Genomic DNA, 24,702 nt, shown 5'->3' on the forward strand with positions numbered 1-24,702 from the left:
CATAGGTTTTTAAGAGTATAGTAGGTCATGTTATATAGGCTTTATAGATTGGCACCCGGTGTTGGACGCAGACATGCAGTTCACCTATGGCGATTAATAAAACAACAGTGCAGACTCCATTCTTGGAGATGACTTGGGATGGCAGCACCAGTAGTGGTACTGTAGCAGGGAGACTCGGATTCGGAGCTGGAACAGTTTTTCATCGTACGCTCCTCATTCTTTCGCAAAATTAAAAGAAACGCAGTGAAGCAAATCTAAATGTATATCTATCTGCCAGAATAACAGGACTGATGACAGGCTACATGATTCAATTTAGTGATATTTTTGTTTTCAATCTTGTCATTGCTTGTCATTTCATTGGTAGGATTTTGTACCTTAGATTTAGAGTAGTTAGAGTAGTTTCAAGCTGCTCACTTTCAGCTCATTTGCATATCGAGGGCCGAAGAACATAACCTCCTATCTGAAAAACTATTTTTTTTTTTTTTCTTGTAGAATGCTATTTTTTTTAAAAAAAATAGCATTCTACAAGAAAACAACACCGTTTTTTGTGTTTTCCCAAAAAAGTAAAATTTTCAGATAGGAGGTTATGTTCTTCGGCCCTCGATATGTTATTTCTTGGGCTGCCCCCCACACCAGTATAAAATAGAGTTTATCCATGTGATTTCTTATGGTTTTTGATTTTTAAAAATAAAGTATTTGTTAACACAAATATTGCTATTTACTCCTGTGAAAAGAGATGCTGCATTTGAAAGGATGTCAAGATGAGGCTTTGTTGTTGATAGTTTTCTAATTTCTCAGCACCTTTTTTCAAACAAGCTCTATCTTCTCTACCTAGGCCAGTCAATCAGTAGCCCCACTAGATAACTGTATGCTATTTGTGTATCTGTGGTGGGAATTGTTTTGTTTTTGCTTAGACATGAGAGTGCTTTTGAAAACTGCCACAAAGATTGTGCAGCTGGGTGGTAATTCATAACAGGGTGGTTGATCCTAGTAGGGATGTAACATTTAATATATTCTACGTATATTTAATCTGTGTGTTTGTGTGTGTGTGTGTGTGTGTGTGTGTGTGTGCGTGCATGCATGCGTGTGTGAAATACTTCCTCTTATCTATCAATGTGGGAGCATGGTTTCCTGATACATATACAGGCTATGGCTCCACAGATTTTCACATTGATCAAGAGAGAGCGAGATCAATTTAAGCCTGGTACACACATGAAGATTTTCTAAATCTTAGATTTTTTATCTGAGAGAGACCCCACACATGAAGATAAAAAATCATGGATTGAACAGTTTGTATTGTGTGTGGTGTGCGCCGATATTCCCAATACAGCACACTACATACATAAAGATCTGTCCTACGACAGTCTAGAGCATGGGTCGCCATTGTTGGCCCACCAGCAATAATATTTGGCCCGGAAGATTATTTTGAGATTATTATAAAAAAAATGTTTTACAATATCGGACCAACAGTCCCACATATAGGCTATAATGTCCGAATAGAGAATCTATAGGCTTCGGGCTAACAGCTGCTCGCCCTGCTTGGAGTAAGGCCACAGCACCAGAACGGAGGAAGATGGTGGTGGAGGAAGTACGCCATCAGGAGGAGGCTGGAAGATGGGCCAAGGCAGTCTCTCTTGCCAAGCAGGGACAGTGGACGCGATGGGACAGTGTGGAGAGGAGGAAGATTAGCTGGAAGGACATGTGGGCCATGGAAGTGAGGCAGTTGAGCTTTATTATCAGAGCTACATACGACGTCCTTCCAACACCAGTTAACCTTGGCCAGTGGTATGGTGAAGACCCGGGGTGTGCCCTTTGTTCCACGCCAGCCACCCTCAGGCACATTCTTTCAGGATGCAAAACTAGTCTCGCCCAAGGACGCTACACGTGGCGTCACAACCAAGTCCTGAAGATCTTTGCATCCACCCTGGAGGACAAACGAGCTGCCACCAACTCCCTACCGCCATCAGCATCCAACCACCAACAGGCAATTACCTTTGTCCGTGAGGGGGCAAAGGTTACCAGGAGCAGCTCGACACCATCTGAGCGAGGCCAGCTACGGTTGGCCCGCGACTGGAAGATGCTGACTGATATTGGACGACAGCTTGTGTTTCCTAAAGAGATCGCCATAACCACCCTGAGACCTGACTTGGTTCTCTGGTCCCCTTCTCTAAAAAAGGTGTACATCATTGAACTAACCGTACCCTGGGAGGACGCAGTGGATGAAGCTTACGAGCGGAAACATCTACGCTATGCTGAACTCGCCGCCGAAGCACAACACCGCGGCTGGAACACTGAAGTCCGCCCAGTGGAGGTGCAGAGGGTTTGTGGCAAGATCTACCACCAGATTGTTTACAGACCTGGGAATCAGAGGCCAAAGCCTGCGTTCAGCCATCAAAGCTGCATCGGAAGCAGTCGAAAGAAGCAGCCAGTGGCTGTTTATGAGAAGGAAAGATCCCTGCTGGGCCCCGAAGTAGCCAACCAGAAGGTATGCGGTCAGCTTAGGCCTGACTCAGGGAAAAGGACGCCCCTGCCTTGCATAGTCTCATGAGACGCCAGCCATTCTCATGATGAATTAGGATTGACGCAAGTTCGGGGCTGATCCCCCTGAGCTGGCCACCTCTGGCGAGGGTGTATAGTGTAATGGCCGAAACACCCCATGACCTGGAGGAACACTACTGATGATGCGTCCGAAATTAAAACCTAACCCCAGCCCCCCCCCCCCTCCCCCGCATGAACCACTCACCACCAAGACGACACACACGCACACACACACACACACTCTCACGTACGTGCCTGCACAAAGGAATTTACATCTTATCCTGTGTTTCATAAATCTACCCCTAACTGGAGAATGCTTATCTGGTGATATGGACGTCTTTGAGTGTCTAGAAAAGCACTATATAAGTCTAATGTATTATTATTATTTATTATTATTATGGACGTCACTTTAATCCGGCAGTTCTTAAGATTTTTATGCATCAATCGATTCCTCTCGTGCGTCTCGTGCGTACTCGCATGTATAGGTGGAAGGGAACATTGTGAGCACATAAAATGTGAGTCTCTCACAACGGCTTTGCATTGATGAAACCAGGGGCCTCATTTATTAAAAAAAAGTACTTGAACGTCATCTTTGACTTGCACGTAAGCAAATAGCGGCTCAATTATAGCGGCTGAATTAAGCCAAGTGAGCGGGAGAGGGCAGAGAAGGGTGGCTTCTCGGTAAGTTGCATTTGTAACGTTTGATCATGACAACCAGTACTCAAGTTGTAAAAGAAAATCAGGGGGGATGGTGGATTTTATCATATGGGGACAATTTTAGCATCCCCACAGCGACAGTGACTTCAGTGTCAGTGACTTGGTAAAAATGTCATTGCATGTGTGCATGCCCCCTGCGCAAAACTAAATGTTGAAATAGCAGTAATACCACGTTCATTGATAAAATGACATAAGGGATGGAAAGGGGGGATGGCAGTTTTAGAAGGGGGATGATTTTGACCGTTTTTATTTCAGGGGGGATGCCATCCCCCCTCAACTTGAGTGCTGATGACAACTAACCAGGCAAATGCTTATATTGTAATAATATCATGGTCTTATTCTTATCAGGTGACATTGAAAACATGGCTGCTCACTCCCTTTGCGAACCCTCAGACACCGGAGGAAAATCCAGTATAATTTAGCGCATGGCCGGGAAGGTCCGTTGTGGAGCGCACTATAGGCATGTTGAAGGGGAGATGGCGTTGCCTTGACAGCTCTATTGTGGTGTGCTGTATTGGGCACACCACACACAATACGATCAAAACTGTTAAAACTGTAAAATCTTAAATTGTCTATCTTCATGTGTGGGGTCTCTCTCAGATAAAACATGTGTTTATGTGTGTACCAGGCTTTACTACTCAATGTCTTCCTGTTGTGTAATAAAACTCACTCTGAAATAATTAAGACTGGGCATAGGTTAGCTGCTGGGTGCTCTCTACTGACATCTTGTGGTTTTCAGTTAGGCATGGTTTTGAAATTCAACTTCTCTTCTTCTTTCTATATCAGGATGAACAGATTGATTGGGGTAAACAGGAGCTGTCTGTCAGTGAGATCCAGCAGAAGGTGAAGGAATACAATGCTCAGATTAACAGCAATCTCTATATGCTGCTGGTGAGTGAATTTAATGCGCAACATCTCTCTCTTTCCCTGTCTCTCCCACTCTCTTTCACACACACACACACACACACACACACACACACACACACACACACACACACACACACACACACACACACACACACACAGGCCCATTATGTTCAAGCTATGTTGACATAAATCCTCCATCTAAGCACTGTATGTTCTGTATTAATCTTTCAGAACAGAGATGGATCATACACTGGCTTCATTAAGGTCCAGTTCATGCTGACTCGTCCAGTGTCTGTCCCTCCTTCTCGGAAGCATTCCTCTCAACAGGAAGGGGAGCAACATGAGGGTGGGCTGAGACGCCGGACCTCATTCTACCTCCCCAGAGACACAGCCAAACACCTGCATATTAGCTCCCAAACGCGGGCACGAGAGGTTATAGAGGCACTGCTCAACAAGTTCACTGTGGTGGACAACCCAGCCAAGTTTGCCCTGTTTGAACGTAGTGAGCGGCAGAATCAGGGTAACTAAGGTTTTATTCACTATATAACTAGACACAATGCAATGCACAGTACTGTAGTGCATGACAAAAATGATGTTGTAATAATATAAGTCTTCTTCTTTGTTTGACACGAAGCCATGCTGTGGTAATAAAGTGTCCTCTTTCTTTCCCCCTTCAATTCCTCTCTCTTCTCTCCTCTATCTCTTTCTTTCTCTCCCTCTCTCTCTCTCTCTCTCTCTCTCTCCCTCCCTCTCTCTCTCTCTCTCTCTCTCTCTCTCTCTCTCTCTCTCTCTCTCTCTCTCTCTCTCTCTCTCAGTATACCTTCGTAAGTTGTCTGATGATGAGCGTCCACTCCACCTGCGTCTGTGTGCGGGCCCCAATGAGAAAGTCCTCAGTCTGGTGCTGAAAGAGAATGAGACTGGAGATGTCAACGTGAGTGTTCACTTTCAAAACACCAGGGCTCACATACGCTCTATCCTCAATTAATATGAGATGGCAATTCATATTAAACTGCAGTTCATCGTAAATGCATATTTGCCTTTTCCCCACAGTGGGATGCGTTCAGCTTTCCTGAACTGCGTAATTTCCTTCGGATTCTTCAGCGTGAAGAAGAGGTGCATGTCCGGCAGATAGTGAAGCGCTACTCCCTTGCCAGGGACAAGATGAAGATGGCCATGGCAAGCATAACCACCCCTGGTTGACATGATGTGATGCCTATAAAGGTATAGGCATGCACTGTTGACCTGCAGCCATGAAGAGGCATGTCACAGATAAGAAATGGACATATGGAGAGAGGGACATACTGGTAGTGTAAGATAGGAGAGAGGGTAGTGTTAAATGTTAATGCAAACAAAGGAAAGCTACTACTTAGTGTACTGTATGTGGCCTGGATGGACTATGAAGGATTGGAGGCAATTGCTGGAGAACAGAAAGTCTGTCACTGTGCACACCCAGGGTTTTCCTGGATACTGCTAAACTGGGGAAATGTTTTGCTGCTTCTCTGATGTGAGGTCGGGAGATAGATCAACTGATTCAACTGTATTACACTGTTTTTATTGTCATATTGTCCTTAAATAAAGGGATGTTACTTTTTCTGTCTTTTGTCTCAAAATGGGTTTCTGACAGCTTTTTTGTTGGGCCATAGCCTGCATTACTCAGAGGAAACCTTGAAAATGTCATGCATCATCTCTGGAAGATGATAATATTTTTACTTCCATATAATAAACAAGCACATTGCATGTAGACTTGAATCTCTCTTTTTATCATAAGATATATGGATCAGGGCGTGTTCTGAAATTAGGCTACGTGATATTACTGCACATCTGCTACTTTATGCTTCAATCAAGTGTTCTTTCAACCAATGACTGGAGCTTTCAACCAATGACTGGAGCTTTCAACCAATGACTGGAGCTTTCAACCAATGACTGGAGCTTTCAACCAATGACTGGAGCTTTCAACCAATGACTGGAGCTTTCAACCAGAGAAAAAGGGCCTGGTCATTTCCGGAAGTGACGCGAGTACGCAAGTCCTCGGATACCGGAAGTGAGGTCTGAGGGAATGACAGTCAGGCTAGATGCTTCAGTGCCTGTTATGTTTTGAAGACATTCAGTATCAATAATAAGTCAGTATATCATAGCTTGTATACGGATACCTAACATAAAACAGAAATGACCCTTGGTATGTCCTCAACGAAGGTGCTTGCTGACACATCACGTAGCTAGTCCACTCTGAAGAGTGCAAACGCTAGCTAGCTAATGTTAGCATTAGTCATGTAGCCACAGCTAGCAGCTCAGATGTGTTCATGTGTTTGATCAATGCTGGTCCGGCGTGTGGAAGCTGTGTTAAACCAGATCTTAACCCAGGCAGAACCGTGAAGTCAAGATTGCTTCGGCTTGTCTGATTGGTTCAGCATCATGATGGCAGTAATGGTGGATGACAGTTCACATGTGGCTAACATTAGCCAGGAGCAGGTTTGACAGGTTACGAGGCTCAAGCTAGTAAGTAGCAGCATCTTGTCTGGTTAGGCTCTAGTGGTGTGTAGATAGAAGGCTCTAGAGGTGTATAGATAGACAGGGCTAAGACCTCCACTAGTGGTGCCAACTGCCAGCCAAATATTTGGTCGCCTCCACACTCTTTCTTAGTTAACCAGTCAGATCAATGGCGAAAGTTATAGCCCTATCTGTGACATTAAATCATTTGGTCTGTGTGCAATGTGCATGCTTGTGTATATATATATATATATATATATATATATATATATGTATGTATATGTATATATTGTATGTATATATGCTTGTATGATTACCCAACTAACCAACTCGTTGTCTCTTCTCGTTTATTTAGACTATTGTCGTCGTTATAAGGAGTGACCTATTCTGGAGTCCTCTCTTCATCGATTACTACCAAGTTACGTCAATCCTGGAAGCACTGCGGCCAAGAAAATAATGTCCTAGTTGAAGATGGGAGGTAGTGGTTCCAAAACCAAAGGTTATTGGCCTTTTACTGGTTCAGGTAGTAGTGATGATCCAACCAAAGAAGAAGATGATCAGTCGTTGGCAAGGCTTCGAAGTTTCAGAAATGCAACGCCATTCGTGTTTACTAGAAGGAGGTAAATATAGCTCTGCAAGTACTGTATATCATCATGAGGCACATGCTACAAGACAGACAGCCATCAACTCCCCCAAGAATTGTGTAACAGTGAAGTTGGGCAAGACTTGGCTGTACTACAATGCCACTTTGATTGCCACAAGCAGAGGGACCGCATGCCCAGTCATTATTAAACCTAACTGAATGGCTAAACTTTTACAGCAAATGGTCCACTGTATATTCCTATGCTAGTACTCTCATAGAGTATGAAGGCTGTTGCTGGTACAGTACCTCTTGCTATCGACGGACTGTCTCTGATAAATCAGTGTTACTTGCGTTGCCTGTACAACATGGTCCATGTTCCATAGTAACTTGTATGACATGAAAAGCATTCCCCTTGACCAACAGATCAGCTTAGTGATTGTTCTGTGACATTTGGATATGTTCTAGGGAGTCCTGCACAATCCCAAATTGACATCCTTACATCCTAGTACACTACAGTCTGAAAGTTTATATTTGATTTCTCTGCACTACATCCAGTATCACATATGTCTTGTGTTTTCAGCTCCCTGTACTTTGATGAGGACGGCGACCTGGCCCATGAATTCTATGAAGAAACAGTTGTGACAAAGAATGGCCGCAGGAGGGCCAAGCTGAAGAGGATCCACAAAAACCTCATACCTCAGGTACAGCCTTTTCACAAACAGGACATGGACATGAAATTAGGGCTTGGGCTGTGGTCCTATTCTTAAGAACCTTTCCCTTAAGTGTGCACTTGTTCATCCACTCAAGTGCAAGACATATGACATGTTAGAAATGTGGTGGCAATCCAATGCCAGTGTACACTTAGGGAGAAGGGTGGAGAAAGTGACTGCAGCCTATGTAATGGCTTGAGACACTGTTTCATCCTCAATCAGACGACTCCTCCGACCATGTACTGACAGCTCAGTTGTGTGTGTGTGTGTGTGTGCGTGCGTGCGTGCGTGCGTTCATTCACCATTCTCTCACTGACTCTCTCTCTCTCTGCCTCCAAACCCCCTTACACCCCAATCCCCACAGGGAATCATAAAGCTGGAGCACCCTTGCATCCATGTGGATTTTCCTGTTGTTCTCTGTGAGGTTTGATAAAGCCTGGGGCGCGTTTTGAGACAAGATTCAGACTAGCCACTGTGTCAACTCCGTCCCCCCTGTTTCCCCATCACACTTTACTTAATATGGAAGCCCCCCCCACCATCTTATAAGTCACCATGGTCTCCCCTTGAAGATGTTTGGCGCCCCTACATGGACAGGCTGTTGCAATGCGTGTCGAGCCTTTGCATGTGGACACTTAAGGTGTGGCGTGGGTGCAGTTACAGATAGTAGTAAGTGGCCACTTATGGAGACCATCGATCTGTGAAATACGTCAAAGAAGACTATGAAGACCTTATTGTTTTCCCACCCCCTTAAACTATTCAACACAGTGCAGATACTGTGTGTATGCGAGTCTGTTGATTAATACGGGATGAAATGAAATGTGACAAATGAAGTGTCTCCCCCATTTGTCTTACTGCAAATTGTGTTCTGGTATGATCAACTGAACTGTAATGAGAATGTAAGAAGCCAATCTGAGTTTAACTATGGGCTGTAGAGTAGTGTCTGTCATACACTGGTGGTCCTGTAACATTAAACCCCAGTCTATAGAGTGAATCTCCATCTGTATGGAGCAGTGAAGGGAAACAATATACTGGTAAGATTTTTCTGTTAGTCTTCAGAGCTTCCACAGTAATGATAGGTCTTCACTGATCAGGGCCATATTCTGGGGTCAGATGTAGGAACGTGCTTGCTGTCATTTCCACCATGCATGAAGCTGGCTCTGCTTATCTGTTATATCCCCATGGAGTAGAAGACAATCAACGGCCAATCATGTGATCTGATTTGATGTGTTGTGATGTTTGATAGAGTGGGTGTGGTGATCATGGTGTGCCCATGCCTCAGAGCCACACGCATGTACAGAGTAGCAATGAGTCCCCCTGGGAAGTCCTCTGTTCCTTCGCTGCTTTGGCGCAATACATTTCACTGTTAATTTATTATTACTGTTACAATGGCATTGTTTTTGTTTTTTAATTACAACTGAATATAAAGAAAACAAAAATGTGTCTTTCTCTTTATTAATGAAGTTACACCCATGGACCCATGTGTGAGAGTTGGCTAATAGGTTCTGAAATCAACATACTCTGAGCCAGTGTTATTTTTCCCACTTTTGGGTAGATCTAGAAGGCAGTACCCACACCCCTATTAGAAAGAGCAGGCATTCTATAGTTGTATTATCTGCCAGTCTTGTTGAAGTAAGTAAGTAAAGCTTTATTTATATAGTGCCTTTCGTATATGAAATGCAACTCAAAGCGCTTTGAAGTGGAGGAAGGTGTGTGTGTATAATAGTTGTGTTTATGTAACCAAGTTGAGATATATAATTCAAAAACCCCTGCTGCTGTTGCTAGCTTTTCATTTGTGTAGCTGGTTAACATTGGGTATTTGAGGAGACGATCACGTCTGTTCGCAAGTTTGAGACTCGTTTGGAGTAACTCAAATTGTCGGGCTATTGTTTGCAACACTTTAATGTCTGTTTCATTTGATTCCAGACCATCTTCCTCACAGTGAGAAAATCTAAATTGGGTGAGTTATGTTCACTGGCACGTTCTTTTGAATTGTCATGGACACAGACACTTGCACTTCTGCCTGTCTGAGGAGATGTTGATTTCCAAGCCCATTGGCATGTCTCCCACACATGGGTCTCATGCAGCCTCTCATTTCCTTTAGTTAATCACAGTACTGGGGACAGACATAGAGCTCTCTGGAGACTGCAAGATGAGTTTTAATTGGGCGAGGGGTGGGAGTTTCTAATATAATAATCTTAGCAATATGTGCACATGTCTGCCTGATTTTGTGGGACGTTGTTGTTGTTTTGTTTAAAAGTTACTTGTATCCCAGTTAAATCCAAATTCCGTAGAAGAGGCATGATTATTGAAATGCTATTCTATCTCTTCAAACATGCATGCTTGGTTTCTATGGATTACTCTCTTTTTGGTGAAGGGAAGACCGACAGTGTCCTGCAGTGCATAACCATTTACAATCCTTAATACTAATCTTGAATGTTCATTCATTCTTCTGTTCTTTGCTTTGGGTGTCTGTCGAAACATTCTGTGCTGCATTGTCATCATAATGACTCTTGGTGAGTGATAGAGCTGGTCGCGGAGTGTCCTGAAGACAAACAAAAGCTGCTCTATACCATAGGCACAGGCGACAGTTCAAAGGTCATAGGTCACAACCAATAAAAGGTGATAGAGCAGGGTTTGTGAATAAGCGTCAGTGTTTGTTTGTGGGAAGTTAGGTTGCTGGGTTACAGTTGTGATAAGGTAAATGATTCATAAATGATTTTCCACCACACAGTAAATATATTGTAAATACTGTACTGTAGAGTCTGGTCTTAAACAAGTTGCTTACTGACCTATGTACATCATTGAGCAGCACCGTTGTTCAGACACTCAATGTGTTGTCAATGTAACAACTTCTGCAATAACGTCATCATACTTAATATACTGTAGGCCTATGTCTACTGTAACTACATTAACTGGGTTCAAACCTGAGTCTCCTGCATGCTAGAAGAATATTCTAGTATGCTAACAGACGACACTGGGCTTTTATGTGTCCAGAGTGACGTCAGTGCACGATGGACAGCTTTCACTGTCATTTCATCAGCTACATACACCATACAACTTGGGAACCCCTTCATAATAAATAAATAAAGCAATCCATCCCATTCTTGCAAAATGTAACCATCTTGAACTTAACAATGAAGATGTCACTTCAAAAAGGGGCAGACAGTCTCCGACTGTCCTGCAGAGGGAATTTCACCTTCTGCCCTGCACTCATCCTCTCAACAAGAAAAACACAGGCCTGTGAGGACATAAATCACTGGGAGGCTAAGGAAGCCTGCCTGAAATAACATAAGGCGGTGTGATGAAGAGAATAAATGCTTCTTGGTTTTCCCATGTTTCTCATCTGACATGTTAACATACAGTAAGTATATAGTTTAGTTGGCTCCTCACCACAAACACAATTAATGATATGTACCTCACTTCTGGTGACATTACTCAAAATGTCATGAAATAACAATCAGGTAATATATTCTCTGTGCTCTTGCCATATGCAATAGGTCATGACATTCTTTAAACAGAGATTCCTAAAGATTCAGGACATACCCCACCAAAAACAAATCTGTAGCTCATCTTAGCCCAGCCTTCCACCCTTATGTAATATTATTCCAGCTTTCTACATTGTTTCATCTCCCTCCCGTGATGCAGAGCACAGACCCACTCACCTCTGTGAGTTTTTGTAAACTACACAGAACAAAAACATTGCATGAAAGCAATAAAGTTGAGTAGATCCTGACCCAGCACTCTTTTATCCTCTAAGCAAAACAATAACATAGACAGTTTTGTAGGACAATCTTTTCCATGGAGCAAAAAATAACATGAGTTACAAGAAATACTCATGAAATGTAAATCTCTCACAAACAGACAGGAGAAGCTAGCCTCACAAACACACACTGTTGCCTACTCTACTCATGCCCTCTGTTGCCTACTCTACTCATGCCCTCTGTTGCCTACTCTACTCATGCCCTCTGTTGCCTACTCTACTCATGCCCTCTGTTGCCTACTCTACTCATGCCCTCTGTGGTTTCCTGTGCAGAAGTTGTGCTAGTTTCCACCCCTCTGTGGATGTCAGTGACGTCCTCCCCAGGTCAGCATGTCCAGATCCATTAAGGGAGGACAGGAAGAGGCACCACAAAAAACAGGAACATTGCTTGAATGTGTGACAGACAACCAGAACAGCTCTACAGACTACTACAACTATGTTGCACTAAGGAGCTATAGATCTGTTCTGCCTGCTGCAACAACACTGTACAACTCCTCCTCTGGCTGGCTCCATCTGGGGGACCAGAGTCAGGCTGGGGGATGTTTTTATCTACTGTATAACGTCCCAAATGTCTATTGTGATATCTTTATTTTGTATTTATAAAATATATATTTATTTTATTTAGCCTATTATTCATTTGTCACATATTTAGTTGTTGTTGTTTTTGTGGTCTGAGCTGCTGTAACGGCACAATTTCCCCTCTGGGATCAATAAAGTACCTCTACAGTTAGAGTACCTGTCTACAGTTAGAGTACCTGTCTACAGTTAGAGTACCTGTCTACAGTTAGAGCACCTGTCTACAGTTAGAGCACCTGTCTACAGTTAGAGCACCTGTCTACAGTTAGAGTACCTGTCTACAGTTAGAGTACCTGTCTACAGTGAGGTCTGGAAATATTTGGACAGTGACACAATTTCCATGATTGTGGCTCTGTACGCCACCACAATGGATTTAAAATGAAACAATTGAGATGCAATTGAAGTGCAGACTTTCAGCTTTAATTCAAGGGGTTGAACAAAGATATTGTAAGAAACGTTTAGGAATTGCAATGCTTGATCAGGTTGAGATAAGGTGATTGACTTGGCCATTGACTTGGCCATTGCAGAATATTCTACTTATTTGCCTTAAAAAACCTATGGGTTGCTTTTTCTGTATGTTTTGTTCATCTCAGGGACGTGCCGTCCATATAAGCAGAGTAAGCAGTGCTTACCCAACGAAAAAATAAAAAAGGACAGTGAAAATATTAAAATAAAAGTGCATGTAAACCGTTTGTTTGTTTTCATTAAAAGAGTCGTATTTTAGGTCCCAGGGCAGCAGGAGTCATTCATTTTGACGTTGCATTTTTAGCGCCACCTGTAGGAGTAAGCACTCCCTACTCTGCATTGCGTTGCATATAAGCACTTCTCTCTCTGCTTTCCCTCGCGTACATCGAATGCGTGAAAATGTCTTTTTATTTTATTTTTCTGATGCCTCAGCCCGCTGTTTAATGTGGCGAGGGTAAGCATGCTTACAGCCAATCAGTAGGTCTTTCATTCCGATAAGAGCTACTGATTGGCTCTTATCACTTTCAAGTTCACTTAACATTTCACCTCTCGCCCGGCAGAATAGCTTATGCTAGCTAGCTCAAACGATCTAAATAATAATAATCAATAAGGATAACTTGCTTGATTTTGTGAATATGGACATTACTGTCAGCGACCTAAAGGGATTTCGTAGACTGGACTGGACTGGAAAAACACAACTACTGGCTAAATGCCGAGAGCTAAGTGCCTGTGTGACAAAGTGTGAAAAGAAAGTGTGTTGTGAGTTTACTATGGAGGATGGAAACGGCGTGTGTCTGTGTTGTGCATGTGTGCGTTTGCGATGTTGAAACTGGACTTGTAGATTTCAGCAGGCTGGCTACTTGAAAAGATCTTGGTTTAAAAAAGATTGAACAATGAGCACCCCTGATATAGTCGAAACTGGCAACTGTTTTTGTTGTTGTTCTGATCACAAAGTGACACTACAGTTTATTAGCGGGTTCTAGGGCATCAAAATTGCATTTCCTTGAAACTGTGTTCACTGATAGCGTGTATGTGTAATTATGTGTATTTCTATATCTTATACTTACCCAATCTAAAAGCTCACGGCACGTGCCTGGTTCATCTGTACTGTGAAGCCCCATCCAATCACCTGAATTTGGCAAATCTGACAATATATCCCCAAACACTCTAGAATTCATCTGCTTCTGTCTTCTGTCACATCAATTAACATGAGTCACAGAGTGCCATTGGAAGCCATGCATGCCCACACCATCACACTGCCTCCACTGGGTTTTACAGATGATGTGGTATGTTTCGGATCATGAGCTGTTCCAAGCCTTCTCCATACTTTTTTTTTTTTTTGTATCATCTGCCCAAGAATGCTGTTCCAGAATTGGGCTGGCTTTTTTAGATGTTTTTTAAAGTCTAATCTGGCCTTTCTATTCTTGAGGCTATGAATGGTTTGCACCTTGTGGTGAACCCTCTGTATTTGCTCTCATGAAGTCTTCTAGATGTTGTTAAGAGGTTTTTCTTTACCATGTAAAGGATCCGCTTTCATCCACCACTGTTGTCTTCCGTGGACGTCCAGACCTTTTTGTGGTGCCGAGCTCACCAGTGCGTTCTTTTTTTCTCATAATGTACCAAGCTGTTGATTTGGCCTCTCATTATGTTCCTGCTATCTCTCTGATGTTTTTTTGCAGCCGAAGGATGGCCTGTTTCACTTGCATTAAGATATCCTTTAACTGCATGTTGTGCGTTCACAGCAACAGCTTCCAAATGCAAATGCCACACTTTTGCCACTCAGACATTTTATCTCCTTAACTGATAAAGAAATAACAAAGGAATAGCCCACACCTGTCCATGAAACAGCTTTTGAGTCAATTGTCCAATTACTTTTGGTCCCTTGAAAAAAAAGGGGCTACAAAAGGAGCTGTAATTCCTAAACCCTTCCTCCAATTTGGATGTGATTACCCTCAAATTAAATCTGAGAGTATTCACTCTAAGCCCATATTCATTATTTAACTGTAACTTGATTATGTTTTGGTAAACAGCTAAAACTGCACACTGGAGTACATACAGTAGGCATGTGTTCATGGTAGAGAGACTGTAGCATATCTGGACTTATCTACAGCTTTGGAGCTTAATGAAGTCACTATGTAATTACTGTGGGTAATCTTTTAGCAATCACGCTAGCGCACGCACACACACACACACCTTCTCCAAATAATGAAATGACAATTTGTGAACATAGTTTAGGTGGCTATTTCTCCCAACAAAACCGTTATTTCATTGATTAACCAAACTCACCCACCTTAGATTACTAATTTTAAGAGACAGGAATACTGACTATGTTCTGCGGTTTATCTTTTTATAGGAAAGAGATTGTGGCTTAACTCAACCGTTTGCTCTACCAGACATTTGACACCTATTCCTCCTACCTCCCTGGTTTCCAAGGTTTACACACCATTTCCTATTAAAACAAAAGTTTAAAAAAGGATATATTTAGCATATATATACAGTATACTGGATACTTTTCAGTATACTTTTCTGCATTTTTCAACTGACAATTAGACTTACGGTATAATAATTCTCTGCTGCCCTAGACTCTTCATGACAAGGGTACAGAAGTCAGTCACTGTAGTCAGCTGAGCAGTGAGAAAAACACAGGAAGCTCCTGGCTCCATAGCCTACTGTACTCTGTTGGTGTCCTCATGCACAGACACACAGACACAGGATGTGGGGATTGTTGTATGTAACATTGCCTTAGGTAAGAGATTTAGTCACCCTATCTATATACATCTCTAATAGAACCATTCATTCTACCAACACGTTTCCTCTGATGAGTGTGAAAGAAAGGGTGCTTTATAGGTTGAGGCCAAATGAGAGTGGTGAGGCTTTTTTGAGTTCATGAGCGTGGGGTCAGGTTGTCAGGGTTACGGGGGAGGGACAGAGGTGGGGTCTCCTAGACGTTGAAATAAAGATAAGATGTGAGGATGGTACTCTGACAGAGAGGGAATTAACCTCTGTTGTAACTACAATTGAAAGGCTGTGTCTCAGCAGGGGTGACACAATTTATCCACACAAGGGGGGAGATCAACTACTCTGTTCAACACATCCAGAGTATCAAGTACTTTCCCTCACAGAGGATTTGAGAGAAGAGGGACTGTTGGGTAAGTGAGAGACTTCAGAGAAAGACTCATTATCAATAACCAATGATCATGTTTTTCTCATTTAATTCTTATACCATGACTTCTGCGTATTTGTAGTATCCAAAGGTGATGCTCTAGTGTGTCAGTTACCCCAACTCAATTACCAACTGGATGACCCATGCTACTGTACTCTGCTACTGTATGACAGGAGGCACATTTGTCTACATGTCTTTTTTTGACACTTTGATATTTGACACACAAGCTTCACTGAGAATAGTTATCTTTGCGATTTTCTTTCACATATTTGTTTTTTAATGGCGATCTAGCATGTTTTTTGTTTGTTTGTTTTTAATTTATAAAACTGTAGTTTGTTTGACTACTGTCGTTACTGTGTTTATGTTACTGTGTTGATGGCAGCTGCTGGACTGAAAAAATCAGGTGTAGTGCTGAGGCACAAACATGTACATTTCAAGCCTGCAAACTGTGACACTTTAAATAAATGTGAAATAATACTATTGTGCAATATGACAACCCTAGTCGTCTATCTGTACAGTATAGTACAGTGGATAGTGTACATAGCCTTTATTTATGTAAACCAGCTCCTTCCCTTCTTGTGATTCTTTTTAAAAAGTTTTTTTTTTTTTTCCTTTCCTAACACCAGGGGAGCCACCCCTCCTAAATTTCGTTGTTTGGTACCTGTACTGTAGCAATGACAATAAAGTCCATTCATTCATTCATTTATAAGTGCTATATCTCTATTATTTATTCGTCACTTATGTTTCTGTCTGTTCTTGCACTTCGTTTATTGTCATCATCAGATCAAAGCAAATTCCTTGTATGTGGAAAAACTACTTGGCAATAAATCTGTTTCTAATTCTGATGATGCCATGCCATTAGCAGGGATAATTTTAGAGTATAACAATTCACCCCTGAATTTCCTGGTTAGTTGTATGTAAAAAGCACACTCACGATAACCCGTTCAAAAAAACTCCAAGAGTTAGAGTGGATGGATTGGATGCAGGCCATGGATTTTGCAACAGTGGACCTCATCTGTCCACACGTCAAAGCAGTCATCTGTGCCTGTAGCTTTAGGTGGCACACTAAAGGCCTTCTTTGCATTATGACAATTGAAATAAAAGAAAGTCCCAATCTACTCTCTACTCTTAGTTTCACTATAGCATCCAGGTTGTCCTGATCACTGGGCCAGGGCCATGAGAGGAGATGATGGGAAGGCTAAACCATGAGCGCTTCATTGGAGATGTTCACAGATACTGATGAGAAGCAGATGCAACATCTTTAAATGTACTTCCTCTTGTTATTCTCATAAGCATCGTGATAGGCATCTCATATAATGCTTTCCTTGCACTAGAGAGAGAGAGAGAGAGAGAGAGAGAGAGAGAGAGAGAGAGAGAGAGAGAGAGAGAGAGAGAGAGAGAGAGAGAGAGAGAGAGAGAGAGAGGGGGGGGGGGGTGACCTGCTTTGTCAGCATCCATGGGAGAAAGTTATTTCCTCATGAAGTCAGCTGACATCCTTCTTTCCAGGTGGTGGATATGGATTGATTGATTGATTGATTGAAAACTTTATTAGAAGATTTGCAGGAGTAGGTACATGAAAGTACATATTACATACAAGGTCAACTAACAGGATAAAAACCCAAGAAAGCCACTGGCTTATTTCAATTGGGGTCCTTGATTCTCAATTCATCGTTACATGTAAGACAGACAAAAAAAACTAGTACTATCTACAAGATAATACAGACAAATAACTATTACTATCTACAAGATAAACATACATCCATCATGGGAAGAACAATATAACAAAACATTAGGTATGTACAGCGGGTAGGACAGGTGGGGACATACACCACAGGTGGGGGCGGGGGACAAAACACAAAGTATGTACAGTGGGTAGTTCGGGTCTTTTAATCTGATTTTTGATTTAGAGGGTCCAGTTACGGATTGCAGCCTCCTGTAAATGTTTTTTGAGAGTGGTTTTGAAGGTGGGCAGTGTTTTGCACTCCTTTAAGATTATAGGAAGGGCGTTCCACATTTTTACTGCATAGTTTGCAAACGAGTTTAACCCCTTGTTTGTGGTGCAACGCGGTTGAACGTGGTTCGTGGAGCTTCCTCTGGTATTGTATGTGTGGACGTTGTTCACTTTTTGGAAGTATGTTGACAGGTACTTGGGTGTCTTTGTGGTGTAGCGTATCTTGAAGACCAGGCCCAGTGCAAGCTGCTGCACTCTGTCAACTACTCGTAGCCAATCAAGGCTCAAAAAATGAGCAGCGGTTAGATGTGTCCTAGGGTTGAGGCCTAGCAAAAGCCTAACCAGTTTATTTTGGGCTGTCTGGAGTCTTGTTTTTTGGGCCTTTGTGGTTCTATAGTACCATGATGTTACGGCATAGTCGAAGTGACATTGAATGAGAGCTCCTGATAGGGTCCTCAGTGTGTTTTTACTGACAAGTGAGGATATCCTGTACAAGAATCTAGTTCTATGGTTCACTTTTTTGATTACTTTTGCTGCCATTTTATCTCCGGAAAGATTTGCCTCTAAGATGGAGCCCAGGTATGCAATATCCTCTTTTCTTGTGATATTAATGTTACCCACTTTTATTTTGAAATGTACAGCCTTTCTGAGTTTAGATGGGGATCCGTATAGGATGGTTTCAGTTTTACCTAGGTGTATTGATAGTTTATTGTCAGCTAGCCAGATGCAGATTGGAGTAATGGTCACTCAGCATGCAGCCTTTTGTCTTCTGACTGCAACTCTGGAAGAAGGAAGTTGACATGTGTTGTTACTCACTAATGATCATTTACTACTATTACATGATAACATATCACCCATAGAGGTAGAACAGGATCAACCAGTGGTGTAGTCTACGTGATACGCAGGGCTACGCCGTATACCCACTAAGAAAGGCCAAGGATTTCCATGTACCCACTTTAAAATGTGCGAGGATACGTAACGGCGTTTTTGTGACAGAACTTTCACACTTTCATTCAAATTCACCCCGTCTGTGTCACGAAGCACTTGACTTTTGGACCATTGGGACTGACTATAGCGTCATATACCATCAAAGGGGGGAGATGCGACATGAAATATGTCAAAATGCAGCACTATACCATGCACAGATCAGCCTTAGAACATGTAATGTTAGATATATATAACGTCAGGCAGGGAACGCAGATGTATTTTTTATGGCGTTCCGAAATGAACGATATGAGGCTGGGAGGGGAAAATCACAGTATACCCACTAGAAAACACTACACTACACCACTGGGATCAACCAACAACAGTGTAACAATCCTATGAACACATTTTAATTGTCAACATTACTGCCGAGTAGATGAGCAAACTTAAAGAATGATGATCTTCACTGTTGTAAAATGATATGGTCATTATTATAAACTGTAGATTAACTGTTAGGTCCGTTCTAGCAGTGGTGTTTCCCCTCATCGAAATTTCAAGATGGGTTAACCCATTGACATGTAATGGGGTGGGGTCTTGTCCGAAGCAGACATCAAATCAAACACACCACATTTAAGAAATTATTATTCCGTTAATATACTATTGAATGAAAACAAAATATAACATTTTCAGCCATTACACTAGATTTTATTAATTCATCCAAAACCACAATTTGACAACCAGTTTTAACACACCCCTTCTCTTGTAGCATAGAACGAGTTGAGCTGAACTCGGAGCGTCTCGCAACATTTCTCTGCTTCAGCCCAAAGTAACGGATGTTGGGCAAAGCGCTTTTCTTGCTGAATTGAACAGATCGTTTTATTATGACAGCTGACGGGACACTTCCATCATGAGGGCATATAAATGTCAGGAAGTTGGCAGTGTTTTATATTTCGTTGTTTGTTTGAAACCACACGAGTGGAATAAACCGGTGTCCTACGCTTCGTCTCCCACAGGTCAGATTGACTAGTTTTACTTTTGTCTCCGCAATTGTAGTAATGTTACATCTGAACTACAGGCTGCAACAATATGACACGAATGTGATTCGCTGTACCATCGAGGTTTCAATAGAACGAGACCGTTAAACTAGTGAGATCCCACCAGCTCGTTGGGGGGTGGTCTTAGTGCCCTGCGTCCCACCACAATGAACACGTCCTCTCGCCTAGAGTTTTTATTTTTGGAAAATATAACTTGATTTAATTGGGAAGTGCGTTACAATGATCAACGTTCAAAGATACGTATTCCACCATTTGTTTTAGGGCACCCGGTTTTATGTTAGATTAGCCATGCATGACTTAAATTAATGTTTACGTAATACACATTAAAGTTCAAGTTTTGTTTGGCGTTTCTAGATATTAAATGCATAGTCATTCTTTGGTTTGATTAACCTCCTTAGACTGATTGACTCGTTCCCTATATCGGCCCAGCACAATATTGGCATCATCAGAAAGATGCGTGGAATGTCCTGCCATCAGGAATGTTGTAGTCTATATGGTGCTATGAACCGACATCCTTTATTGTCAGAAAACACTGTAGGCCCAGCCTACCTTTTTTTATTAGTTTTCCCCCTTTCTTTTTTATTGTCCGTGTCTTGCATTCCATACAGCCGCGAAGACCAATATACACTTTTTGTAGAGGTCATTCCCATACAGAATGGATTAATGCTACTGTGTTTCAATTGTTAGTTGTCCTCACAGTCATCCCTGCAGAGGGAGAAAATAAAAGGTTGTTTTGCTGTTGAAGCGCACCCAACAGAACTGCTCTATGGTTATTCCTACTATATTACACACATCAACTGTGAAGAAAACTGGAGGCAGTCAACACACCTTAAGCAAACTTTCATTTAATTTAATTGGTTTTGTTGTCATCAGTTGTGTCAGTTTTTTTTCTATTTATATTGAATGCTCAAGGCATGTTGCCTTTGCCATACTTTTAACAAGCTGTTTTGTCATTGTCTACATTCCAGGGCAGATTAGGTGGTCATGGGGGCAGTAGCTCACTCTGTCTTGGCCCTGGCTGGCCAGATGCCCTGGCTACTGTTGCTTCTGGCTCTACTCGCACCCTGGAATGTCCTCCGTGCAGAAGAGTTAAAGCCGACTAGATGGCCACTGTTTACCCAAAAACCGTTGCTCCTCGCCTGGAATGCCCCAACAGAGGACTGCACACCACGGTATGGTGTGCACTTCCCAAAAGAGCAGTTCCAGATTGTAGCATCCCCCAATGAGGGCTTTGTCCGGCAGGACCTCACAATATTTTACAAAGACCGCTTGGGGCTGTATCCGTATTATGAGCGTGATGGCACCTCAGTGAATGGAGGCCTACCACAGGCTGCCAGCCTCACACAGCACCATGAGAAGATGCCTGAAGGTGTGCAGAAATATATACGCGAGCCAAGCGCAAAAGGGCTTGCTGTCATTGACTGGGAGGAATGGCGCCCACTGTGGATCCGCAACTGGGATGTCAAAGATGTTTACAGAGATAGATCCCGGAAACTGGTGGCCCAGAAAAACCCTCAGTGGCCCGCAGAGAGTGTGGGCAAAGTGGCCCAGCAGGAGTTTGAGCTGTCGGCCCGGAAATTCATGCTGGAGTCCCTGAGGCTCGCCAAAAGTCTGCGGCCCAATCAGCTGTGGGGGTTCTACCTGTTCCCCGACTGTTACAACCACGACTACAGGAGTGGTCTGGAGAACTACACGGGTCGCTGCCCTGATGTGGAGGTGACCCGGAATGACCAACTTACATGGTTGTGGACTGAGAGTACGGCCCTCTTCCCCTCTGTCTACATGAGCGCTGTACTACGCTCAACCACATTTGGACGCCAATTTGTCCGTAACCGGGTTAAGGAGGGCATGCGTCTGGCTTCTACAGGGGATGGGCTGGCCCGCCCGGTCTTCGTCTACACCCGGCCTACATACGCCAATGAGTTGACACTGCTGACTGAGGTGAGAGGGCACATGCTATTCTATCCTTAGTGATGTGACCTTAGGATGTTTACTTGTGACCTTAGGTTTCCTTTAAGGAGGCCTGATATCATTTGGTATCCCTGTAGCAATGCAGTCAGATACGTTGATTTAATTCTCAGTTTCTTACAGCTTTGATTTTATTTGATTTAAAAAATGTGTTCTGAGTCATATTTTAGAGCCGCATAACAACCATATGGTCTTCGTTGCTCTTCAGAGTGCTGTCTGAGTAATATGGGCCATATCAGAGAGGTCCCTCCAGCTCTTCTAAGGCAGATGCAACTTAACAAAAGACAGTTATACATCCTTAATCAATTAAAGTGCCCCCAATGTTTTATTTGTTTGTAAATTCACTGTATTTTGATTGAGAGGAAGAGACGCCCGATGGGACGTCAGGAGCAGACAGGGTTGCAGCCAAGGCTGATATGTCAGATTCAGGACTAAATATAGAACATGCACACTCTCTCTCACTCATACATGCACTAGCTTCGCATGCCTGGCCACAAAGAGTTCCCTGTGTTCCCTGAAACCTAAATATGGCTCTGTGGTTTCTACCCTAAGTATCATTAGCTATTGCCAACTTTCCAATAACACACATACGGTATATACTCACACGCAGGCACACATTTTATCAGTAAAGGAATTGATCAGGCCATAACTTTTATTATTATTATTATTATTATTATTTTAAAAGCTCTAGCCTAAATGACCACTTTCCCCCATATTGTTCTCCAGCCCCTTTCCACTGTGTGTACTGTATGTGTGGGCTGTATTTAATGTTACCCTGTATGTGTGGGCTGTATTTAATGTTACCCTGTATGTGTGGGCTGTATTTAATGTTACCCTGTATGTGTGGGCTGTATTTAATGTTACCCTGTATGTGTGGGCTGTATTTAATGTTACCCTGTATGTGTGGGCTGTATTTAATGTTACCCTGTATGTGTGGGCTGTATTTAATGTTACCCTGTATGTGTGGGCTGTATTTAATGTTACCCTGTATGTGTGGGCTGTATTTAATGTTACCCCACTCTATTGAAAACCCTGTGGAAAATCTCCTCAGCTCATCAACTGAACAATGATGTAATGATGCACATTTCTATCAGTCTTTCCCACAGCTGGCTCACCAAGGGATAGAAGAAGGTTAATTCAGACAGCTTGGGATGGCTTTAGAAGAGGATAGGTTTGAGTTTAAAGAGGAAGTTAACACAGTGAGGTTATTTGTGTGTGTGACTGACTGGATGGATGAATGAGGTGCTGTCAGCCAGCCGGGGCATCAGTGTTTACTTTCCCACTAGAGCACTCTTCACTCTAGATTGTAGGGTGTGTGTGTGTGAGAGAGAGAGAGAATGATAAAGCGACAGAATATGCATGTGTGGAGCATGACCTAATTTCAAAATGTTTTGCTTAATTTATAATGGTACAGATTTAATTAACTGCCAACCCCTCTCACTGCAAAAATGAGGACTACAGTGTGCATATTTGATTTGATTTATTAGGATCCCTATTAGCTGGTGCAAAGCTCTTCCTGGGGTCCACACAGAACATATACAAGAAATCATCATAAAAACATATAACAAAGAAGAACGACATCAACATAACATCACAGAACATATAAGGAGAAAAACATCAACATACTTAACAACAAATAACAAAAATGAATAAAATAAAGTCAGCAATGCTCACGGCCACAGTTTTTGGTGAGCATCACAAAACACTTAAAAAAAACAAAAAACATCCACAAATTCTACACACAACAATAAATAACAAACATAGACACAAAATGAGTGGCATGTGATGTGTCTGTGCATATTCCAGTGTGTAGAGATATGATGATGATGATGATGAAGATGATGATGATGATGACGATGATGATTCTGAATGGAATGTTAGAAGAGAGGGTGTTGGTCATCTGGTCAGTGTTAGTCTGCATGCCCATGTTCCAGCTCATATTGAGCAGGGCAGAGTTGTGTTTTATTATTTCTGCTGCAGGACTGAACTGTGTCTGTATTGATCTACAGACAGATATGGTGTCCACCATCGGTGAGAGTGTTGCCCTGGGAGCAGCTGGGGTCATCCTTTGGGGAGACTCTGCTTATGTAAACAATGTAAGTCTTATCTCTGACCAGGTAATTTCATGACAAAGTTGTACCAATAGAACTACTTTCCTTGATGAATTGTTAACATGCATCTCTTGTTTGCCCAGTATCATTTTTCCAATCCACCACTTTAAGTTTTGTGTTTCCCCTGTTCAGTCTGTGGCTTGGTCTCACTCTCTCTTTGTGTCTGTCTAGGCTAGCTGCATCAGTCTGAATGAGTATCTGCGGGGACCCCTGGGTCACTATCTGCTCAACGTCTCCACGGCAGCAGAGCTGTGTAGTCGGGCGCTGTGTGGCTCCCATGGACGCTGTTTGCGCAAACTGTCAGACACAGATGTATACCTGCACCTCAGCCCCCTCACCCATAGCATTATCTACAGGATGGACAGTCAGGGCGGAAGGTTGAAGGTCACAGGTCAGCTTGGCCAGGGGCAGATGGCTGAGTACCGGGAACACTTCCACTGCCAATGCTACACCGGGTACAAAGGTGTTGGTTGTGCTCATAGAGAGCAGGGGCAAAATGGAGCTGCCACTATCTGGAGAGTCTGGCCTCTCACCCTACTGCTCCCACTGGGACTTCTCACCCTGATACACTGAGGCAGACTAGAACCAGACTGTACGATGGTGCTGCCACACCCTGGTCCTGGCCGCTGCAGGGGCTTGGAGGGCTCTCTGGTCAGGGAAGGGCACACTCTGACTCTGCACTTCATAACTGATGAATCCAGAGGAGGAAATGGAAATGTCTGGGCCCTCAACAGAATGAGAGGAGACTGAAGATAAACCCTTTAGTATCCAAAACCTCCATTTACCCAGCTCATCAAACCACACACACTAAAGGGACAGCTTTTAAA

The 24,702-nt window shown here is 42.7% G+C and overlaps 3 protein-coding genes across 5 annotated transcripts in view; all 3 read left to right on the forward strand.

Moving 5' to 3' along the window:
* rassf1 (Ras association domain family member 1) overlaps positions 1–5,322 on the forward strand; it is a gene marked incomplete at both ends in the record, with an annotated part of 8,161 nt that extends 2,839 nt beyond the window's left edge. The window contains 4 exons of the mRNA XM_080548177.1: positions 4,042–4,146; positions 4,354–4,642; positions 4,938–5,053; positions 5,173–5,322. Coding sequence (XP_080404303.1) covers positions 4,042–4,146; positions 4,354–4,642; positions 4,938–5,053; positions 5,173–5,322 — 660 coding nt within the window. The remainder of the gene's footprint in view (positions 1–4,041; positions 4,147–4,353; positions 4,643–4,937; positions 5,054–5,172) is intronic.
* An 836-nt stretch (positions 5,323–6,158) lies between these two features.
* On the forward strand, positions 6,159–9,322 carry tusc2b (tumor suppressor 2, mitochondrial calcium regulator b). Of its 3 annotated transcripts, none has more exons than XM_080548740.1 (4): positions 6,159–6,298; positions 6,965–7,229; positions 7,773–7,893; positions 8,267–9,322. In XM_080548740.1, exons 2-4 carry the CDS (start codon positions 7,081–7,083, stop codon positions 8,330–8,332), a joined length of 336 nt encoding a protein of 111 aa, XP_080404866.1. In that variant the 5' UTR covers positions 6,159–6,298; positions 6,965–7,080; the 3' UTR covers positions 8,333–9,322. The 3 variants fall into 3 exon arrangements, with proteins under 3 accessions (XP_080404866.1, XP_080404865.1, XP_080404867.1); XM_080548739.1 differs by having other exon boundaries at positions 6,168–6,618; XM_080548741.1 differs by having other exon boundaries at positions 6,168–6,315.
* Positions 9,323–19,652: 10,330 nt separating this feature from the next.
* On the forward strand, positions 19,653–24,478 carry hyal2b (hyaluronidase 2b). The gene is made up of 4 exons (XM_080548387.1): positions 19,653–19,754; positions 20,765–21,737; positions 23,774–23,860; positions 24,047–24,478. Exons 2-4 carry the CDS (start codon positions 20,781–20,783, stop codon positions 24,446–24,448), a joined length of 1,446 nt encoding a protein of 481 aa, XP_080404513.1. The 5' UTR covers positions 19,653–19,754; positions 20,765–20,780; the 3' UTR covers positions 24,449–24,478.
* Positions 24,479–24,702: the final 224 nt, after the last annotated feature.

The sequence above is a fragment of the Nansenia antarctica genome, assembly GCF_963989245.1.
Source record: "Nansenia antarctica genome assembly, chromosome: 18".
Classification (NCBI taxonomy): domain Eukaryota; kingdom Metazoa; phylum Chordata; class Actinopteri; order Argentiniformes; family Microstomatidae; genus Nansenia; species Nansenia antarctica.

Excerpts from the sequence above, each read along its gene's own strand:
- hyal2b (XM_080548387.1), top strand. The coding sequence starts at position 20,781 with ATGGGGGCAGTAGCTCACTCTGTCTTGGCCCTGGCTGGCCAGATGCCC. Across the intron at positions 21,738-23,773 it reads AGTTGACACTGCTGACTGAG|ACAGATATGGTGTCCACCAT; the intron begins GTGAGAGGGCAC and ends ATTGATCTACAG. Across the intron at positions 23,861-24,046 it reads ACTCTGCTTATGTAAACAAT|GCTAGCTGCATCAGTCTGAA; the intron begins GTAAGTCTTATC and ends GTGTCTGTCTAG.
- tusc2b (XM_080548740.1), top strand. The coding sequence starts at position 7,081 with ATGGGAGGTAGTGGTTCCAAAACCAAAGGTTATTGGCCTTTTACTGGT. Across the intron at positions 7,230-7,772 it reads TTCGTGTTTACTAGAAGGAG|CTCCCTGTACTTTGATGAGG; the intron begins GTAAATATAGCT and ends TTGTGTTTTCAG. Across the intron at positions 7,894-8,266 it reads ACAAAAACCTCATACCTCAG|GGAATCATAAAGCTGGAGCA; the intron begins GTACAGCCTTTT and ends CAATCCCCACAG.